The 21,062-nt window shown below is 43.5% G+C and overlaps 1 protein-coding gene across 1 annotated transcript; it reads left to right on the forward strand.

The window, feature by feature from the left end:
- Nucleotides 1-9,938: 9,938 nt before the first annotated feature.
- Nucleotides 9,939-20,028, forward strand: LOC140679023 (uncharacterized). Its single transcript, XM_072913760.1, has 2 exons — nt 9,939-10,680; nt 19,960-20,028. The coding sequence occupies exon 1, from the start codon at nt 9,939-9,941 to the stop codon at nt 10,665-10,667; it is 729 nt and encodes a 242-aa protein (XP_072769861.1). The 3' UTR covers nt 10,668-10,680; nt 19,960-20,028.
- The last annotated feature ends 1,034 nt before the right edge of the window (nt 20,029-21,062 follow it).

The following is a 21,062-nucleotide window of genomic DNA, read 5'->3' on the forward strand; positions in this document are numbered from 1 at the left end:
TAACCACGCCCCCAACCACGTCCTCCGCCCCGCCCGCCCCCCCACCTCCCGAAATCGGAGGTCTCAATGTTGGCAAGTATGGCAATCGCTAATGACAGCACTGCTGACTGGATGAGCATGAACCCACAACATGGCAGCACTGTGAGGCATGCAACGGCTGGATGAAACATTTGTACACTGAGGCAAGGTTCGTACACCAAAGCATATGTTTATTCGGCCTGTGGCTCGTAAATTGAAAGTTTTGTACAAGATAGGGTTCGTAAATGGAGGTTTCACTTTACGAGCGACTTCCTGTGGGAACAGTTCCATGTTACAACAATGCACAGGACTACTGCTGCCCCATTTCCCAACCTTTGATGAGCAGATGTATACGTTTCCCTTGAGACACTTCAAAGTCCAGCATCTGACCATCTGAAGCAAAGACAAACATCTTTGGGCACTTTCAAGAACTCAGAGGCAAAAACAAGTCGATAAATAGCAGCTATAAACTCCATAGCTAATGTTCTTTTGTGGTTGGTACAAATGTTTCACAGGGATGAACCATTTTTCCCCAAACAACCGTACCCTCGAGAAAGAATCTACTTTTTATTCATCTTAGGAAGTTAAATTTAGTCCCATTATCACCTGACTGCAGTACATATCCTCCTGATTGATGGTGCTGCTGTAATTCCCATCCTCCTCCTTAAGAAAAGCTGTACTTGCATGTCTCTTGGTTAGCAGTGCAGTCTACAGGGCTGGATTGCTCATTAATAAACACATTCATTAGTTTGTCAACCTTGTTTTTGGGATCAGTTGTTGCAGTTATTGTGAAATGTAATGATGCATGCATAACAGAGTCAATTAACTCCCACGCGTATTGCATAATCTAATCTAATACTGCTCTATGTGTCGTTAAGACGGAACAAAGTCTCCTACACATCATGTCTGGGGCTTTAGAAATGGTCTATTTTCTGGATTTATCCTCTAAGAGAGGTGTTTGATCAGCAGGGGGGGAAAAGATGTATTGTCACTTTGTGTAATTTATGACGCGGCTAAGAAACAGAGACCATCCATTTTAAAAGTGTTGTGACTTTGAGGATGTTGGCAAAAGGCTGCAGCTGTGTCCCGAAGGACCATTTGATGTGTTACTATTCTAATGCCATTGGGAAAACACCTTTTTTTCCCATTAAGATTGGATACAAAGCTTACATATACACTATATTGCCAAAAGTATTTGGCCACCCATCCAAATGATCAGAAACAGGTGTCCTAATCACTTGGCCCGGCCACAGGTGTATACAATCAAGCACTTAGGCATGGAGACTGTTTCTACAAACATTTGTGAAAGAATGGGCCGCTCTCAGGAGCTCAGTGATTTCCAGCGTGGAACTGTCATAGGATGCCACCTGTGCAACAAATCCAGTCGTGAAATGTCCTCGCTCCTAAATATTCTGGGTTTGGAAGTTGCCAGGAGAATGGTACTTTCGGACTGCATTGTACCGGATGTGAAATTTGGTGGAGGAGGAATTATGGTGTGGGGTTGTTTTTCAGGAGTTAGGCTTGGCCCCTTAGTTCCAGTGAAAGGAACTTTGAATGCTCCAGGATACCAAAACATTTTGGACAATTCCATGCTCCCAACCTTGTGGGAACAGTTTGGAGCGGGCCCCTTCCTCTTCCAACTTGACTGTGCACCATACTTGCCAACCTTGAGACCTCCGATTTCGGGGGGTGGGGTGGGGGGCGTGGTTGGGGGGCGGGGCGTGGTTGGGGGCGTGGTTAAGAGGTGAGGAGTATATTTACAGCTAGAATTCACCAAGTCAGGTATTTCATATATATATATATATATATATATATATATATATATATATATATATATATAGGGACGGCGTGGCACAGTGGAAGAGTGGCCGTGCGCGACCCGAGGGTCCCTGGTTCAATCCCCACCTAGTACCAACCTCGTCATGTCCGTTGTGTTCTGAGCAAGACACTTCACCCTTGCTCCTGATGGGTGCTGGTTAGCGCCTTGCATGGCAGCTCCCTCCATCAGTGTGTGAATGTGTGTGTGAATGGGTAAATGTGGAAGTAGTGTCAAAGCGCTTTGAGTACCTTGAAGGTAGAAAAGCGCTATACAAGTACAACCCATTTATCATTTATTTATATATATATCCATCCATCCATTTCTACCGCTTATTCACTTCGGGGTCACGGGTGGTGCTGGAGTCTATCTCAGCTGCAATCGGGCGGAAGGCGGGGTACACCCTGGACAAGTTGCCACCTCATCGCAGGGCCAACACAGATAGACGGACAACATTCACACTCACATTCACCCACTAGGGCCAATTTAGTGTTGCCAATCAACCTATCCCCAGGTGCATGTTTTTGGAGGTGGGAGGAAGCCGGAGTACCCGGAGGGAACCCACGCAGTCACGGGGAGAACATGCAAACTCCACACAGAAAGATCCCGAGCCCGGGATTGAACCCAGGACTACTCAGGACCTTCGTATTGTGAGGCAGATGCACTAACCCCTCTGCCACCGTGCTGCTCATATATATATATATATATATATATATATATATATATATATATATATATATATATATATATATATATATATATATATATATATATATATATTTATAAGAAATACTTGACTTTCAGTGAATTCTAGCTATGTATATATATATATATATATATATATATATATATATATATATATATATATATATATATATATATATATATATATAAAAGAAATACTTGAATTTCAGTGTTCATTTATTTACACATTTACACACACATAACACTCATCTACTCATTGTTGAGTTAAGGGTTGAATTGTCCATCCTTGTTCTATTCTCTGTCACTATTTTTCTAACCATGCTGAACACCCTCTCTGATGATGTATTGCTGTGTGGCACGCACAAAGGTGCTTTCATCAAATGCACTAGAGTCTGGAATCTTCCATCTCTCCCTAGCATGGCCCAAAACCGGTCAATCTTTGCTTCCTGAGGAAGATCTTCACTGCCAAGCACTTGGTAGTCCACTACTTCTTCCCGGAGGCTATTCAGGTCCAATTGCAGCTGCGGCTTGGAACTTACAAGCGTATTTCTTCATCTTACTCGTCGTCGGCGTCGCCACGGCTGTATCTTCCTCGTTCTTCTGCTCCGTCTCCTTGTGCACTGCACTCTCTAAAAGCCCTAGATGTTATTGTCACATATGCATGTACAGTAGATGGCAGTATTGTCCTGTTTAAGAGTGTCACAACATTGCTGTTTACGGCAGACGAACTGCTTTACGGTAGACGAAAACGTGACTGCTGTTTTTGTGTGTTGTTACCGCGCTGGGAGGATGTTAATGAAACTGCCTAACAATAAACCCACATAAGAAGCCAAGAACTCGCCCTCCATCATTCTACAGTTATAACGTGATTGGGCAGGCACGCTGTTTATATTGTGGGAAAGCGGACGTGAAAACAGGTCAGGTCCGCATGGAGCTGGAGGGGGCGTGGCCTCCAGCTCGGCCTGAATTTCGGGAGAAAATTTGTCCCGGGAGGTTTTCGGGAGAGGCGCTGAATTTCGGGAGTCTCCCGGAAAATCCGGGAGGGTTGGCAAGTATGCTGTGCACCAGTGCACAAAGCAAGGTCCATAAAGACATGGATGACATAGTCTGGTGTGGATTAACTTGACTGGCCTGCACAGAGTCTTGACCTGAACCCGATAGAACACCTTTTGGAAGAAAGGTCGAACATTCCTATAAACACACTCCGCAACCTTGTGGACAGCCTTCCCAGAAGAGTTGAAGCTGTAATAGCTGCAAAAGGTGGACCAACATCATATTGAACCCTATGGGTTAGGAATGGGATGGCGCTTCAAGTTCATATGTGAGTCGAGGCAGGTGGCCAAATACTTTTGGCAATATAGTGTATGCAATTGTTCAAAAATACTTGAGCACAGTAGTAAATGCAGTGGATACCTGCAAACCAAGAAAAAGTAGATAACTTAAATTACTATGGTTTTAATATGTAGAAAACGCATGACTTTACTGTTCAAATAATAAACAATTATACAATACATATCAAATACTGTAATGCCACAAGCATGCAAATACTCTAAGGTATTATTCTGTGTAAATTAAAGATTTTGCAGATTATACATTTACATTTACAGCATATCTTCATTGTTTTAGGGGTTTGTGTTAAAGCAGGGGTGTCAAACTCAAATACAGAGTGGGCCAGAATTTAAAATTGAACAAAGCCGCGGGCCAAGGTTGAACAAATTAACCTTTTAATAGGGACCCAAACAAGTTTTGCATTGAATATTGAACAAGCAAGGCTTGTATAACTTTATAGTGACATGCAAAATCGAGTTTCAAATAATAAATAATAATAATAATTAAAAAATATAAATGGCATATCAAATACAATTTAAATAAAAATTGAATGCCTCTTTTCTATTTGCAGCCTTCTGAGGTAAATATTAACATTAACTTTTTCCATAGGCTAATAAATTAGAAAATAAAATAACAATGAATAAACCAACCATTCAGGACTTTAAACTGCTCAGTTTGCAACACACTGATCTAATCTGATGTGCCCAAGCCAGATACCTGGCATCTTTTCTTGGATGCTAGTTCATTAATGTCGGGTCTCAGGCTTTGAGCTGAGGCAACCTTCATTATCCAACGAAGTTGTTCATCAGTCATTATACCTCGTAGTCCACCCGGACTACAGTCTTGGGGGCGTGCTTTAAAGGCACTGTGTTTATCGTCCTCCACGAGCTGTCGTCACGTCTGCTTTTCATCCATTCCAACAACGTGCCGGCCCGATCACAAATATGTGCGACTTCAGCACGCACACACACGTAAATGCAATGCATAATTGGCCAACAGCCACGCAGGTTACACTGACAGTGCACGTATAAATAACTTTAACAGTGTTAGAAATATGCGCCACACTGTGAATCCACACCAAACAAGAATGACAAACACATTTCGGGAAAACATACGCACAGTAACACAACATAAACACAACAAAACAAATACCCAGAATCACATGCAGCCCTAACTCTTCCGGGCTGCAATATACACCCCCGCTACCACCAAATCCCCCCCTCCGTGCGTCGGTTGAGGCGGGCGGGGTATTAATTTGATATCGCCTCAAGGGCCAAATAAAATTACACGGCGGGCCAAATTTGGCCCGCGGGCCAGAGTTTGACACCCATGTGTTAAAGCATTACCATAGTTAACTTTTGGCCAACACAATTTTGTCTTGTGTTTTTGTGGCAAGTCGTTTCAGATATTGAGGGGTTATGTCATTGTGCATCATGATCTTATCGTAATGAATAATAATTATAAAACCAATTACCACTCCACTTCAGTTTAAAGACAGCATATGTCCATCCTAGACAGTTAATAGATCATGAATCGTGTTTTTCATACCTACCAATGTTCTCTGTTTGAGTAATTTCACTTAATCAACACTTTTCTAACATTCCACACTGCAAAAAAATAAAAGTATATATGATTTGTGCTGATATCGTATTGGATTAATATTATATCAGAGGCTCCAGTTGAAAGGTTCTTTCGGGACACCTGTAATTTATATGCTTCCAACTGGTGTAAAAGTTGTACAGACTGCAAGTGAGAGTTTGTTTCAGGGGTGACATTTTGTATTCAATCACAAACAGCACAAGAGTGAATACTGTAGTTTCTAACTTGGCACTGTGAGTGTCAAGTGAGAAATATTATTACTCGGATTATTTTCCTCATAAAGACGACATTGCAATCAGTGAAATGGTCCAAGCTATTTTTAAGATGAAATGTTGTCATTCTTTTAATTTATGCTTTTGGTTACTCTTTTGTACAAGACTGACAGCCATTTTTTAATTGGAGTGTTCTCTGCAACCTTCATGTTCTATGCAATATCATTTTTAATTGATTTTGATCATGCATCTCGTTATTTCTAATGGACTTCACTCTTTCTGTCTATAAAACCACAAATTGTACTCATCAAACGAGTGGAAGCGAACCGTGCGTGCTTTGATGATAAATGTTCTTTTACTTTGCATCACCCTGAGAAAAACACAACAAAAACACAAGGGCTGTTGGAAAAAACCCTCACTAAATGGAACATCTAAATGCAAGCCTTTAATTTGACAACACACACACACACACACATCAGTTTTCTCATTTCTTTGTATTTGCACTTGCGTTTGTGGCTGTTTTGTTTGGAATTCCTTTAATTACGGATTCAAATGCGCGCTTGTCCTTGTCTCCTGATAACAGGCTTGAATGAATAACGATCCTCAGTTAACTTGAGCTAAGCTGCTCCAGTCTCTTAACTTTCTGCACTTTCCCCACGTTTCAGCCAAATACTCAAATTTTCAAATGATTCAAGGAACTTTTTTGTCATATCAGCACACACGAGACGACATAGGTTAATAGAAATAGATTATCAATAGAATTCGAATAAATTGTGATCAAATAGAATACAAAACAATGACAGCAAACTTAAGTGTTCCTGGTGCGGGTGGTTGGTTGGTGTACGACACTACAGAGCCCCATTGGAGTTCAGCAGTATAACAGCTTCCGGGAAAAAAGCTGTTCCTCAGTCTGGTATGAGACAGCACTGGTTTGCTTTCTTTAAAGGGGAACATTATCACAATTTCAGAATGGTTAAAACCATTAAGAATCAGATCCCAGTGGCTTATTATATTTTTCGAAGTTTTTTTCAAAATTTTACCCATCACGCAATATCCCTAAAAAAAGCTTCAAAGTGCCTGATTTTAACCATCGTTATATACACCCGTCCATTTTCCTGTGACGTCACATAGTGAAGCCAACACAAACAAACATGGCGGAAAGAACAGCAAGCTATAGCGACATTAGCTCGGATTCAGACTCGGATTTCAGCGGCTTAAGCGATTCAACAGATTACGCATGTATTGAAACGGATGGTTGTAGTGTGGAGGCAGGTAGCGAAAACGAAATTGAAGAAAAAACTGAAGCTATTGAGCCATATCGGTTTGAACCGTATGCAAGCCAAACCGACGAAAACGACACGACAGCCAGCGACACGGGAGAAAGCGAGGACAAATTCGGCGATCGCCTTCTAACCAACGATTGGTATGTGTTTGTTTGGCATTAAAGGAAACTAACAACTACGAACTAGGCTTACAGCATATTAAATACATTTGGCAACAACATGCACTTTGAGAGTGCAGACAGCCCAATTTTCATCAATTAATATATTCTGGAGACATACCCTCATTCGCTCTCTTTTCCTGAAAGCTGATCTGTCCAGATTTGGAGTTGATGTCAGCAGGCCAGGGAAGCTAGGGTCGATAGGGGGTTTAGCTCGCTCGTCTTCGGGAACAAACTGCCGCCATTGCTTGCCGTGCTACCGAGGTCCTTTGTCCCTGAATTGCTCACACACTCCGGCAGATTCAATGGGGGTCTGGCGGAAGATTTCTTTGACTTTATCGTTGGAAATGCATCTGCTTTGAGTGTCGCAGGATATCCACACATTCTTGCCATCTCTGTCGTAGCATAGCTTTCGTCTGTAAAGTGTGCGGAACAAACGTCCAATTTCTTGCCACTTTCGCATCTTTGGGCCACTGGTGCAACTTGAATCCGTCCCTGTTCGTGTTGTTACACCCTCCGACAACACACCGACGAGGCATGATGTCTCCAAGGTACGGAAAACAGTTGAAAAAACGGAAAATAACAGAGCTGATTTGACTCGGTGTTTGAGAAAATGGCGGATTGCTTCCCGATGTGACGTCACGTTGTGACGTAATCGCTCCGAGAGCGAATATTAGAAAGGCGTTTAATTCGCCAAAATTCACCCATTTAGAGTTCGGAAATCGGTTAAAAAAATATATGGTCTTTTTTCTGCAACATCAAGGTATACAGGTAAAAGCCAGTAAATTAGAATATTTTGAAAAACTTGATTTATTTCAGTAATTGCATTCAAAAGGTGTAACTTGTACATTATATGTATTCATTGCACACAGACTGATGCATTCAAATGTTTATTTCATTTAATTTTGATGATTTGAAGTGACAACAAATGAAAATCCAAAATTCCGTGTGTCACAAAATTAGAATATTACTTAAGGCTAATACAAAAAAGGGATTTTTAGAAATGTTGGCCAACTGAAAAGTATGAAAATGAAAAATATGAGCATGTACAATACTCAATACTTGGTTGGAGCTCCTTTTGCCTCAATTACTGCGTTAATGCGGCGTGGCATGGAGTCGATGAGTTTCTGGCACTGCTCAGGTGTTATGAGAGCCCAGGTTGCTCTGATAGTGGCCTTCAACTCTTCTGCGTTTTTGGGTCTGGCATTCTGCATCTTCCTTTTCACAATACCCCACAGATTTTCTATGGGGCTAAGGTCAGGGGAGTTGGCGGGCCAATTTAGAACAGAAATACCATGGTCCGTAAACCAGGCACGGGTAGATTTTGCGCTGTGTGCAGGCGCCAAGTCCTGTTGGAACTTGAAATCTCCATCTCCATAGAGCAGGTCAGCAGCAGGAAGCATGAAGTGCTCTAAAACTTGCTGGTAGACGGCTGCGTTGACCCTGGATCTCAGGAAACAGAGTGGACTGACACCAGCAGATGATGTGGAGTTTGCATGTTCTCCCCGTGACTGCGTGGGTTCCCTCCGCGTACTCCGGCTTCCTCCCACCTCCAAAGACATGAACCTGGGGATAGGTTGATTGGCAACACTAAATGGGCCCTAGTGTGTGAATGTTGTCTGTCTGTCTGTGTTGGCCCTGCGATGAGATGGCGACTTGTCCAGGGTGTACCCCGCCTTCCGCCCAAGTGCAACTGAGATAGGCTCCAGCACCCCCGCGACCCCCAACGGGACAAGCGGTAGAAAATGGATGGATGGATGGATTATTTGATTTATGTGCTTCATCTATTCCCTAATTTAACTCCACTTACTGATATGCTAAAGGTCTTAAATGTTGTGCGTGCATACAAATAAACTGACGAAGCAATTTAACAAGTATATATGCGGGGAAGAAAAATAAAATGTGGAAAAAAATACATTAAAACAATATTTGCAGATACCTTTGATTTTACAATAATTACAGTACATATTTATATAATTCAAAAACAAAATACAGGTGGTTTTCAGGTTACAAACTACTACTTTTAATAATACAACTACTGGACAAATTTCCAGTCACTAAAGTCACCTATGTGGACCACTACACTACCAACACAGGCTGCCAAATGAACTATGCAACTTTACTTTATTTGCATAAGACATTTAAAGGGGAACGTTATCACCAGACCTATGTAAGCGTCAATATACAGGTAAAAGCCAGTAAATTAGAATATTTTGAAAAACTTGATTTATTTCAGTAATTGCATTCAAAAGGTGTAACTTGTACATTATATTTATTCATTGCACACAGACTGATGCATTCAAATGTTTATTTCATTTAATTTTGATGATTTGAAGTGGCAACAAATGAAAATCCAAAATTCCGTGTGTCACAAAATTAGAATATTACTTAAGGCTAATACAAAAAAGGGATTTTTAGAAATGTTGGCCAACTGAAAAGTATGAAAATGAAAAATATGAGCATGTACAATGCTCAATACTTGGTTGGAGCTCCTTTTGCCTCAATTACTGCGTTAATGCGGCGTGGCATGGAGTCGATGAGTTTCTGGCACTGCTCAGGTGTTATGAGAGCCCAGGTTGCTCTGATAGTGGCCTTCAACTCTTCTGCGTTTTTGGGTCTGGCATTCTGCATCTTCCTTTTCACAATACCCCACAGATTTTCTATGGGGCTAAGGTCAGGGGAGTTGGCGGGCCAATTTAGAACAGAAATACCATGGTCCGTAAACCAGGCACGGGTAGATTTTGCGCTGTGTGCAGGCGCCAAGTCCTGTTGGAACTTGAAATCTCCATCTCCATAGAGCAGGTCAGCAGCAGGAAGCATGAAGTGCTCTAAAACTGGCCATGTGTCACCACCGGGCACAAACTTCACCGACATCCTGGATTCCATCGACAAAAGGCTGACTTGTTTGGATGGCCGCCTCGCACTTGTCGAGGTTCTCCACAAGGAATTCCAAGCCATCCGAGAGAGTTTGGAATTCGGACAACAGCAGGTCATTTCTTTCGCCAAGGAGAACGCCGCTCTTCGTGAGTCCGTAAAATCCCTCACCGACGGAGTGACGCAACTCACTCGAGAAAACAGGAGCATGAAGGAGACGATGTTGGACCTCCAGGCGAGAAGCATGAGGGACAATCTGGTCTTCGCGGGAATACCGGAAAAGACCGAGGAAGATCCAGAGGAAACCATCAAGTCCTTCATGGAACACCAGCTCAAGCTTCCAGCGGACACCATCAGGAACATCACCTTCCATCGCGTCCACCGGCTTGGAGCCAAAAAGCCGGAGAACAGGAGGCCGAGACCCATCGTGGCCAAATTCGAACACTTCAAGCAGAAGGAGCGGGTGAGGAACCAGGGCCGAGAGCTGAAAGGATCCAACTTCAGCATCAACGACCAGTTTCCAAAGGAAATTCTCGACAGGCGCCGCCATCTGTTCCCGCTTCGCAAGAAGTTTATCACCGAAGGATGCCGTGCAGTCATCGCGGTGGATAAACTTTTCATCAACGGCCAACTTTACCGTGATCCAGAAGCCACGCCGTGGCTGTATTATTAGCGTCTGAAACACGGTAAATGTTGTATTTTTTGTTTGTTTTGTTATTCCATTATGCTTCAATCCCTCTCTTTTCCCCCCCCCTCTTGCTCACAATACACCTGTGCGTCACATAGCGCTCACGTAAACACATACGCTCTCTCTCTCTCTTTCTTTCGGTAAACCAACATGTTTACTATTTTACTTTCTTGTTTTCCTTTTTATGTCACTTATTTCACTACCTGTTTAATCCACCACTTTCTTCTTTTCTTTTTATGTTATGCTTTTTGTTTTGTTTTTCTCTTTCTATTTCTCCACCTGTTGTGTGTCCCCTTGTTGTCATCAGCATTTACACTCACAGCTAATACATGCACAACTATACACTCTGCACACCTACATATATGTATGATAGGTTTACATTTAGATACAGACATGCATTATTTACACATAAAGTACACACATACATCCACACACTTAGTTACAGTCTAATTTAGTATGTCCACTATACAGTTTGTCACTTGGAATGTGCGTGGTGTCGGGTCAAAGGAAAAAAATATAAAAATTCTTAATCATTTGAAGAGCATGCAAGCAGACATTGCTTTACTACAAGAGACTCACCTCTCCAAGTCCGATACCTCAAAACTGCATTCATCGCAATACCCACACACATACCTTGCTAGTTACAACTCCAAACAGAGAGGCGTAGCCATTCTCATAAGTAGAAAGGTCAACTTTACAGTTCATAACTCCATTACTGACATAGAGGGAAGATACATCATTCTTAATATTTCTATTGACGGGAGAAACTTATGTATCGCCAACATTTATGGTCCAAATGTTGATGACCCCTCCTTTTTTCACACTTTCTTCTCTTCACTTTCTCCTCACTCAAACCACTGCTTGATTCTAGGAGGGGACCTCAACTTAGTATTTAATCCAAATATAGATCGGTCCAGAGTGACTGGGAGTCACCGTGAGTCTCAGTCAGTGGTAATACTTAAGCAATATATGAAGGATTATGGTCTTTGCGATGCCTGGCGTTCTTATCACCGCACTCTTAGGGAATACACTTATTTTTCTCCAGTTCACCACTCATTCTCTCGCATTGATTACTTTTTAACTAGTAGCTCAATTTTATCTGACATCTCAAACATTCACATCCATCCTATCATCATCAGTGACCATGCACCTGTCTCACTTTCCCTCACCAACAAAACTATCACTGCACCTATCAAACAATGGAGACTTAATACATCATTACTAAAGGACCCAGACTTCCTAAACTATTTTGAGAAAGAATGGACAGATTTTTTAGATTTTAATGATCAACCAGAAATCACGGCGTGCGTTCTCTGGGAGACGGCAAAAGTAGTCATGCGAGGAAAAATTATTTCTTATTCATCATACAAGAAAAAAAAGGAACGTTTACTAGAGCAGGAACTTGAAAATGAAATAAAAATATTAGAATTAGCTTATGCGAATTCACAACATGATCACACTCTGAACAAACTGAGAAAACTCAAATTAGATTTAAGAGAAATAATTGATAAGAAAAGTCAATTCCTGCTCCAGAGGTTACGCTTAGAAAAATTTGAACATGACAATAAACCAAGCAAATATTTGGCTAACCAACTAAAATTAAACAAAGAAAAAAACTCTATACCATCCATCAAGGATTCAGCTGGGAACATTACACACGTTCCTGAGGAAATTAACTCCATCTTTAGAGACTTTTACAGAAATTTGTATACACCCCAGATTGACCCATCTCTTTCAGACATTGAGACATTTCTCAATGGTATAGACTTACCTAAATTGAATACAAGGCAGGTATCAAATTTAGATCTTGCTATTTCTGTAGGCGAACTACACGATGCTCTTCAACAGATGCCAAACAATAAAGCTCCAGGGCCTGATGGGTTCCCTGTGGAGTTCTACAAAACATTCTGGTCACTGCTAGCTCCGATATTTACGAAAATGGCTTTAGAGATTAAAGAAAACTCATTCCTTCCTCCAAATATGAACTCTGCCACGATCAGTCTCTTGCTAAAACCTGATAAAGACCCAACACTTCCATCCAGTTACCGGCCAATCTCCCTGATTAATGCTGATCTTAAAATTATCTGCAAAGTATTAGCTCAAAGATTAGAAAAAGTCACTCCATATATAGTACATCCTGATCAAACAGGTTTCATCAAAGAGAGACAATCGTCCAACAATGTTCGCCGTCTACTCAATGTGATAGACTATTCTGTTATTCATAATCTAAAAACAGCTGTTGTTTCATTAGATGCTGAAAAAGCATTTGATAGAGTGAACTGGAATTTTCTTCTAGCCACTCTACAGAAATTTGGATTTGGAGACTCATTTATAGAATGGATTAAGGTCCTATATAGTTTTCCTACAGCTTCGGTTAGAACGAACAGCCAAATATCTCCAAGGTTTAATCTTATGAGGGGCACAAGGCAAGGGTGTCCACTTTCTCCGTCACTGTTTGCTATATTTATTGAACCTCTTGCAACCGCTATTCGACAGCATGCAAATATTAAAGGCATCCATACCGCAACCGTTCATCATAAAATAAGCCTTTATGCTGATGATGTATTACTTTTCTTACAAAATCCACATTCTTCTCTTCAAGATACAATCTCACTTATCAATAAATTCAGTTCTATTTCAGATTACTCCATCAACTGGTCCAAATCTACTGTGTTACCAATTAATTTTGACTTTCAGAGCACCTCATCGATTCCACTGCATAAAGGGAACATTAAATACCTGGGAATCAATATTTCCTCCACATTGTCAGATCTGAATCGCTTGAATTACTCCCCAATCTTAAAATCGATTGAGGATGATCTGGCGCGTTGGAAAACACTGCCAATCTCACTTATGGGAAGGGTTTCTACCGTGAAAATGATGGTCTTGCCTAGGGTTAATTATCTATTTTCAATGATTCCAACCAAACCTTCTCAAATCTGGTTTAAGTCACTAGACTCACACATCAATCAGTTTCTTTGGAAGAGTAAACCAGCACGAATCAGCCTTAAAACTTTACAAAAACCCAAAGAACATGGGGGTCTAGAACTCCCAAACTTTTCCTATTATTTCCTTGCAAATAAACTACAATATATATTAAAATGGATCAATCCCACTTTATTAGATAGTTTATGGTTAGAGATTGAACAATCACTTAGCCAGGAGATCCCAATTTCTAACTTGCCCTTTATTAGCCAAATTCTCCGAAAACACAACTGCTTTAAAAGTATTAATATACGCACTACCTTAACAGCTTGGTGGGAGTTTTTGAAAATAACTGGGTCCCCGCTCACTCCATGCCAATTTACGCCTATTTGGAATAATCCTGATTTTCTTTTAAACAAGAAGCCATTGAACTTTCCAACATGGTATGATAAGGGAGTCGGATGCCTTGGGGATATCATCAATGCAAACAGTTTTATCTCTTTTAAAAGTTTAATAACACAATATGCAATCAATCCTAATAAATTTCTAGAATATATACAAATCAAATCTGTAATCAGCGCAAGATTCAACAAAACAACATGGGAAACTAATCCTACGACCGTTAAATTCTTCAAAACATCTGCCCCCAAAGCTTTATCCAAATTATATGCTCTCTTATCAAAAATAGATAACACAATAAGTATTCCAACTTCTAAATGGCACTCAGACGTATCAACAAGCTGTGACCCAGAATTCTGGAAACAAATATGCCTCAATACTACTCGTTTGATTAAGAATCCAAATGTACGACTGATTCAGCTCAAAATACTTTACAGAATACATTACACCGGTCTAAGAATGTATAAAATGGGTTTAGCTGACTCTAACATCTGTGTACACTGCTCAGATAATAAGATAGATAATTACTTGCATTCAATGTGGTCCTGTGCTCCCGTGAGTAACTTTTGGCTTGGAGTGTGCGAGAACCTATCATTAGCGTTAGAGATTCCTATTCCCATCTCCCCCGCACTCTGCCTGTTGGGTGATCTCTCCGCAACTGATCTTGATATAAACAAAACATACCTCCTTATAAATGCGTTGGGCATCGCCAAGAAAACTATTCTCATAAATTGGAAATCAAAAAATAATTTATGTATAAACCTTTACAAAAACATTTTATTAGATTATGTAGTTATGGAAAGAATGTCTGCTGAATCAAACCAACAACTGACAGAATTCCGATCTCTTTGGGCACCGCTAATTAATTTTCTGACCTGACTCCCTTGGGGGCCGGGGCTGGGGCTCTGTCCCGGGGGTCTTGCTCCGTGGGTGGGGGGTCCTGGGTGCCGGGGGGGCCGTGTGCCGCGGGGTCGGGGGGCCTGGGGTGTGTTTCCTGGTTCCGGCCTGGCGGGCCGATCCGTGGGTGGTCTGGTGGCTGGGGGTGGGTGGAGGTGCCTAGGCGGGTGTTGGGGTGCGGGTGGGGCTGTGGGCGGCCGCCTTGGGTTGGTTGAGGGGGCTGTCCCTCCCGTGGGTGGTTGGGCGGGGGGTTGCGCCCGTGGGGCTGGGGTCTTGCCGCTGTCGGGCGGGGGTCGGCTCGTGCCCCGCTGGCTCCGGTTGTCCGTGGGCTTCCTCCTTCCCCTGGGGCGCGGGGCGGGGTCTGCCCGGGGTCGCCCTGCGCTGCGGCTGTGCGGGCCTGCCTGGTGCCGGGTTGGGGGAGCTGCTTGCCTCCCTTGTTGGGGCCCCGGCGGTGCTGCCCGACTGCCCTGCGGGAGTCCCCCTCCTGTGTTTTACTCTGCCCTTATTTTTTTATTAATTTTATTTATTTATTTTAATTTATTTTATGTGTATATATATATATATATATGTATGTATGTATGTATATGTATGTATGTATATATGTATGTATGTATGAATGTATGTATGTATGTATGTATATATGTATGTGTATGTATGTGTATATATATATATGTATGTGTGTATGTATATGTATGTATATATATATATATATATATACATATATATATTATTATTATTATTATTATTATTATTTATTTATTTTATTTTTTTTTAATCTATTTAATATATTTAACTTATTCTGTTAAATTATATATGGGTACGCGTGTATGTGGGTGTGTGTACGTTTGTATATATGTATGGTGAAATCTGTGTGTATGTAAGTAGGTACATATGTATGTGTCGCTGCCCCGGTGTGTATTGCTGATCGCGGCGCCGGGTCTGCTGAGGTGCCGTGGCATGCCGGCTGTGGACGCAGGGCTGGGCCCTTATGGCTTTTTGCCGGATGGGATGCCTGGTGGGTGGTGGGCGGGGGGGGCCTGGACGTGCGGGAGGGGCTGCGGGGTTTGGTGGCGTTGGGCACTGTTGGCGACCAGGCCTCTTGTTTATTTTTATTTATTTTATTTTATTTAAAGGGTTTATTTTTATTTATTTATTTATTTATTTATTTATTTTTTTTTTTTTTTTTTTTTTTTTTTGTGTGTGTTTGTGTGTTGTGTATGTATGTGTTTGTGTATATGTGGGCTTATGTATATGTGTGTGGGTGTATTAATGTGTATATATGTGTGGATGTGTATGTTTATATGTATATGCATACGTGTGGAAATGTGTGTATGTATATGTATATGCATATATGTATGTGTGTATGTATGTGTATATGAATGTGTAGGTGTGTGCATGGGTGTGGATGTCCGGTGGCTCAATTGGCCTGGCTGTGGATGAGTTGGGGTAGGTGGGTTGGTGGCCTCGGTGGTAGCCGGGGGTGTGCGTTGTTGTGGTTTACGGGGTCGGTCGCTTTTTTGTTTTGGTTTCGGCGGCCGCGGGTGTTTACGCTGCGGACGGGCGGTGGTGGTGATGGTTGCTGCGGTGATACCAGCGGTTGGCATCGCTGTGTTGGGTTGGAGTGGTTGGGGGACTGTGGCTGGTGTCTGTGCGCTTGTGGGGTTGTGGGGATGGCTGGCGTTGGCTTGCCGGCTGGTTTGGGGGCTGGCAGGCGGACGGGATGCATTGGCTTCTTCCCCCGTTGGGGGGCTCCTTCCCCTGGCCGGGACTCGTATGGGCACGTTGCTGTGTGGATGGCCGGGATGCGGTGTTTGCATTGGGCGTGGGGACTGTGCGGTTTCTCTGCGTTTGGTTGCCGGTATGGGCTCTGCAGGGTTGGGTTGGGGCGGGCGGGGGCTGGCTTTGTTTGGCGGGGGGAGGGGCTCGCGTGGCGTCACGTTAAAGTGGTCTGGTGTGGGTCACGGGCTGTGGCGGGGGGTGGCGGCCTCCTGGCCGTAGTTCCTGGTTGTCGGCCGCGTGGACTGGGGGGATGTCCGGGCCCTCTACTCCTCCTACTTATAGCGCACACAGTCACACATATATAGGACTTTGGGGATTGTCCTGCGGGGAGGCATGGCGGGGGGTTGAGGATGCCTCCAATGGGGCTCCAGTCCTCCTTTCTTGTCCCCTGCTCGTCCATCCCTCAATCTTAGCTGCATATTAGACACTTAGGATTTGGGGGGCTTGGTTTGGTTGGGACCCACCATGACCTTGATGTCCCCCAATTTTAATCGCATTATTAGTTCCCACAAGCATACATATCTCACTCACGCTACAGTACACACATCAATAGGGACTGGAGGTCGGCTGTAACGGCTGACCTCCTAATTTTAACTACACAGTAGACACTCTGGGGGCCTTGTACACATGCATGGGGGGTTTGGGGTTCGGCGCACCCCTCATTGCCTCGTCGGCCGGCGGGGACTGCGGTCTGGTGGCCTGCCAGGCTTTTATTCATTTATTATTGTTACATATATATTTTTTTATTTTTAATGTATTTATTATTTTTATTTTTATTATTACTCATTTTTATTTGATTTTATTTTTTAAATTTTATTTTTTATTTTATTTTTTTATTTTTATTTTATTTCATTTTTTTTTTAATCTTATTATTTATTTGTGTGTGGCGTCGCGCGGGTCTCACTTCCTGTTGGATGGGGTCCGTGCCCGTGTGGCCCGACCTTGCGCTGTGGGGTCTCTGTTGGTGACTTGGTGTGGTGGCGGCGCAGCCCCCGTGTCTGGTCTGGATGCTGTGTCCCGGTTGTTTGGGCGGTGGTGTGTTTGTGCGGGTTTGGGTTGGGGTGGGGGGCCTTTTGGTTGGGGGGGGTTGTTGGTGTCTCTTGTTTGCGTGTTGGCGTTCGGGCTGACCGGCGGGCTGGCGCCGGCTGGTCTCCGTGGCCCTGGTGGCGTGTGGTTGCTGGTCGCAGTTTTTCTTTGATCGCTTTAATTTGATTGGCTGGTGCTGGCTGTCTGGGGTTATTGCGGCTGCTGTTTCTGCTGCCGTTTGTTTGTGGTGTGGGCGCCCGTGGCTGCTGGGTCTGGTGCAGGGGTGTGGCTGATGTTGTGACTGGTGGCAGCGCGCGGGCGTGATGGCTGTCGGGGCTGACGAACTGTGTATATGTATGTATATGTGTGTGTATGTATGTATGTTTATATATGTGTATGTGTACATATGTGTATGTATATGTATATATGTGTATGTGTGGGTATGTATACGTGTATGTGTGTATGTGTATGTGTATGTGTATGTGTGTATGTATGTATGTATGTTTTTTTTATTTCTGGGGGTACGCTCTGGGCCTGCCTGTCAGACGGGGGTCGACGCCTCAGGCTACTGCATCCGAACTGCGTGTCTGGAGCTCCTGGGTCCCGCTGTCCATCCCTTCCGGGTGCCCGTCTTGGTCGGGGCCTGTTGGGCCTAGTCCCTGCGTCTATTGTGGTAGCTTGGTGCTGCAAGGTATTCCGAGGTGCTGCGAGTCGGCCAGTTGCTGGGGTAGTGACCTTGTTTGTCAGCATGTCTGTGATCTTCTTTTAATTCTTTTTTTTTTTTAATTAATTAATTTATTTATTTATTTATTTATTTATTTTTAAAATATATTTTATTAATATTATTTTTTAATTTTTTCCCCTCCCTCAGGGGGGGGGCTCGGCGGGGCGGTTGCTGGTTGTTCCATCTCCATCGTTGGGGTCCCTGCGGGTGGGGTGGGTGGTTCCCGTGGCCCTGTGCCTGGGTGGTCCTGCGGCGGCCGGTTTGGGTGGGGTGGCCGGGGGCTGGCCTCGCCGCGCTCTCCGGGGGTGGGGGGTGGGCTCGTGGGGGCCCGGTTGCCGGTGGGGCGGGGGCGGTCTTCCCGTCCGGTTGCGGGGAGTCTCTGGGTCCTTCGGGCGGGGCGTCTCGCCTTTCTGCCCGTGTGGGGTGTGGTCTCTCGCTGGCTTGGGGTCTGGCTGTCCCCTGCTTTTCTCGTGCCCTGTCCTCCGCCGGGTGCGTCTGTCTGCGGCCTGCTGCTGGCCCTTGTGGGCGGTACGGTGGGTCGGGCTCTGGGGTTCCTGTCGCTGGCCGGCTTGGCTGCGTGGGGGCGGTGGTCCCTGGTTCCCTGGGCACCACGCCTCCTGTTTGTGGGTTGGGCTCTCGGGGGTGATGGGGCCGTGCTCTGGCTCCCACGCACTCTGGGAGTCGAATGTATTGTACATGCAAATTCACGTATGCTCACATACGTACATAGGTACCTACGCTCCCACATACATACACAAATACAGTACATATTTACCTACCTAATGTTCGTACATCCACACGCACATTCAATATACAAACATAGACATACACATACTGTACATATACATTCACTGTACAAACACATATACACATTCTGTACATATACATTCATTGTACAAACACATATACACATTCTGTACATATACAAGTACATATGCATACTTACACTCATGCACATAATCACGTTTCATCAAACATATATTAACGTTGTTGCCCTAGGGTAAACTGGGTGTAACACATGGCACACTGACAAAGCTTAACCTATTGTGACTATAACAATCTACAAGGTTAATGTAGGTTGCTTCTCTTTCTCCCCCTCCATTTTTCTGCATTCTTTCGTATCTCAAGTTATCATTACGTATATGTATTGTTGCATTTAAACAACTGTATTGTTGATAATAAAGGTAAATTATTGGTATTGTTCATTATCAATAGCGCTATTTCTATTGGTATTTGTATTGATCCATTTGTAGTGTAATAATGCTCATTGTCATTTCTGTATTATTTTTTATTTTTCGCTAACTGCTTATTTGCTATTACTTTTACCATCATATTTGTACATGTCATATTTGCTGATGTTGCTCTATTGTTGTTGTTGTTGTTGTTTGCTGTTGTTGTTTTTGTCTCTCTGTCTAATCCCCCTCTTGTCCCCACAATTTCCCCCTCTGTCTTCTTTTTTTTCTCTTTCTATCCCCTCCTGCTCCGGCCCGGCTGCACTAAATGATAATATAAATACATTTAATAAAGTCAAATACAAATAAGGCAACAAGAGAAGTATCCTACACTTCTCTTTTGTAAAGTAAATCTGAACAGCCGACATGGGCATCTACATCAACTATATGATTTGCCTGAGAAGCTGGACAGGACATAAAAAAAAAAAAAAAAAAAAAAAAAAAAAAAAAAAAAAAAAAAAAAAAAAAAAGAAATCATTGATGTACATTGGGGCAGCACGGACGGTGGTAGAGGGGTTAGTGCGTCTGCCTCACAATACGAAGGTCCTGAGTAGTCGTGAGTTCAATCCCGGCCTCGGGATCTTTCTGTGTGGAGTTTGCATGTTCTCCCCGTGACTGCGTGGGTTCCCTCCGGGTACTCCGGCTTCCTCCCACCTCCAAAGACATGCACCTGGGGATAGGTTGATTGACAACACTAAATTGGCCCTAGTGTGTGGATGTGAGTGTGAATGTTGTCTGTCTATCTGTGTTGGCACTGCGATGAGGTGGCGACTTGTCCAGGGTGTACCCCGCCTTCCGCCCGATTGTAGCTGAGATAGGCTCCAGCGCCCCCCGCGACCCCGAAGGGACTAAGCGGTAGAAAATGGATGGATGGATGGATGATGTACATTGTGTTATGAATTGAGACAAGAAGTAAACATATGTCTTAGTAATTGTAGATGGCGTGGAAAGGGGGTAGGATTAAATAAGCTTTGCTTCTTCCTACTGTGTGAAATATGTGATGTATCATGTTGAAACTGCATACATGTTTGAAATAAACTTCAACCGCCCAGACTTTCCTCTCCCCAGGTACATTGTCCACCTCCAAGGGGATCCTGAGGCGTTCCAAGGCCAGCTGGGGGATATAGTCTCTCCAATGTTTCCAAGGTCTTCCCCGTGGCCTCCTACCGGTCAGATGTGCCCTAAACACCTCCCCAGGGAGGCGTCCGGGCGGCATTCTGACCAGATGCCCGAACCACCTCATCTGACTCCTCTCGATGTGCAGGAGCAGTGACTTTACTCGGAGCTTCTCCGGAATGACAGAGCTTCTCACTCTCAGGGAGAGCCCCGCCACCCAATGGAGGAAACTCATACAGTCATGTCATTAGTTATATATTTTTTGATATCTCATCTTTCTAC

Source organism: Nerophis lumbriciformis, linkage group LG09 (genome assembly GCF_033978685.3).
Source record: "Nerophis lumbriciformis linkage group LG09, RoL_Nlum_v2.1, whole genome shotgun sequence".
Taxonomy (NCBI): domain Eukaryota; kingdom Metazoa; phylum Chordata; class Actinopteri; order Syngnathiformes; family Syngnathidae; genus Nerophis; species Nerophis lumbriciformis.

Bases quoted from the DNA above. Each gene is read 5' to 3' on its own strand.
- LOC140679023 (XM_072913760.1), top strand. From the start codon at position 9,939: ATGAAGTGCTCTAAAACTGGCCATGTGTCACCACCGGGCACAAACTTC.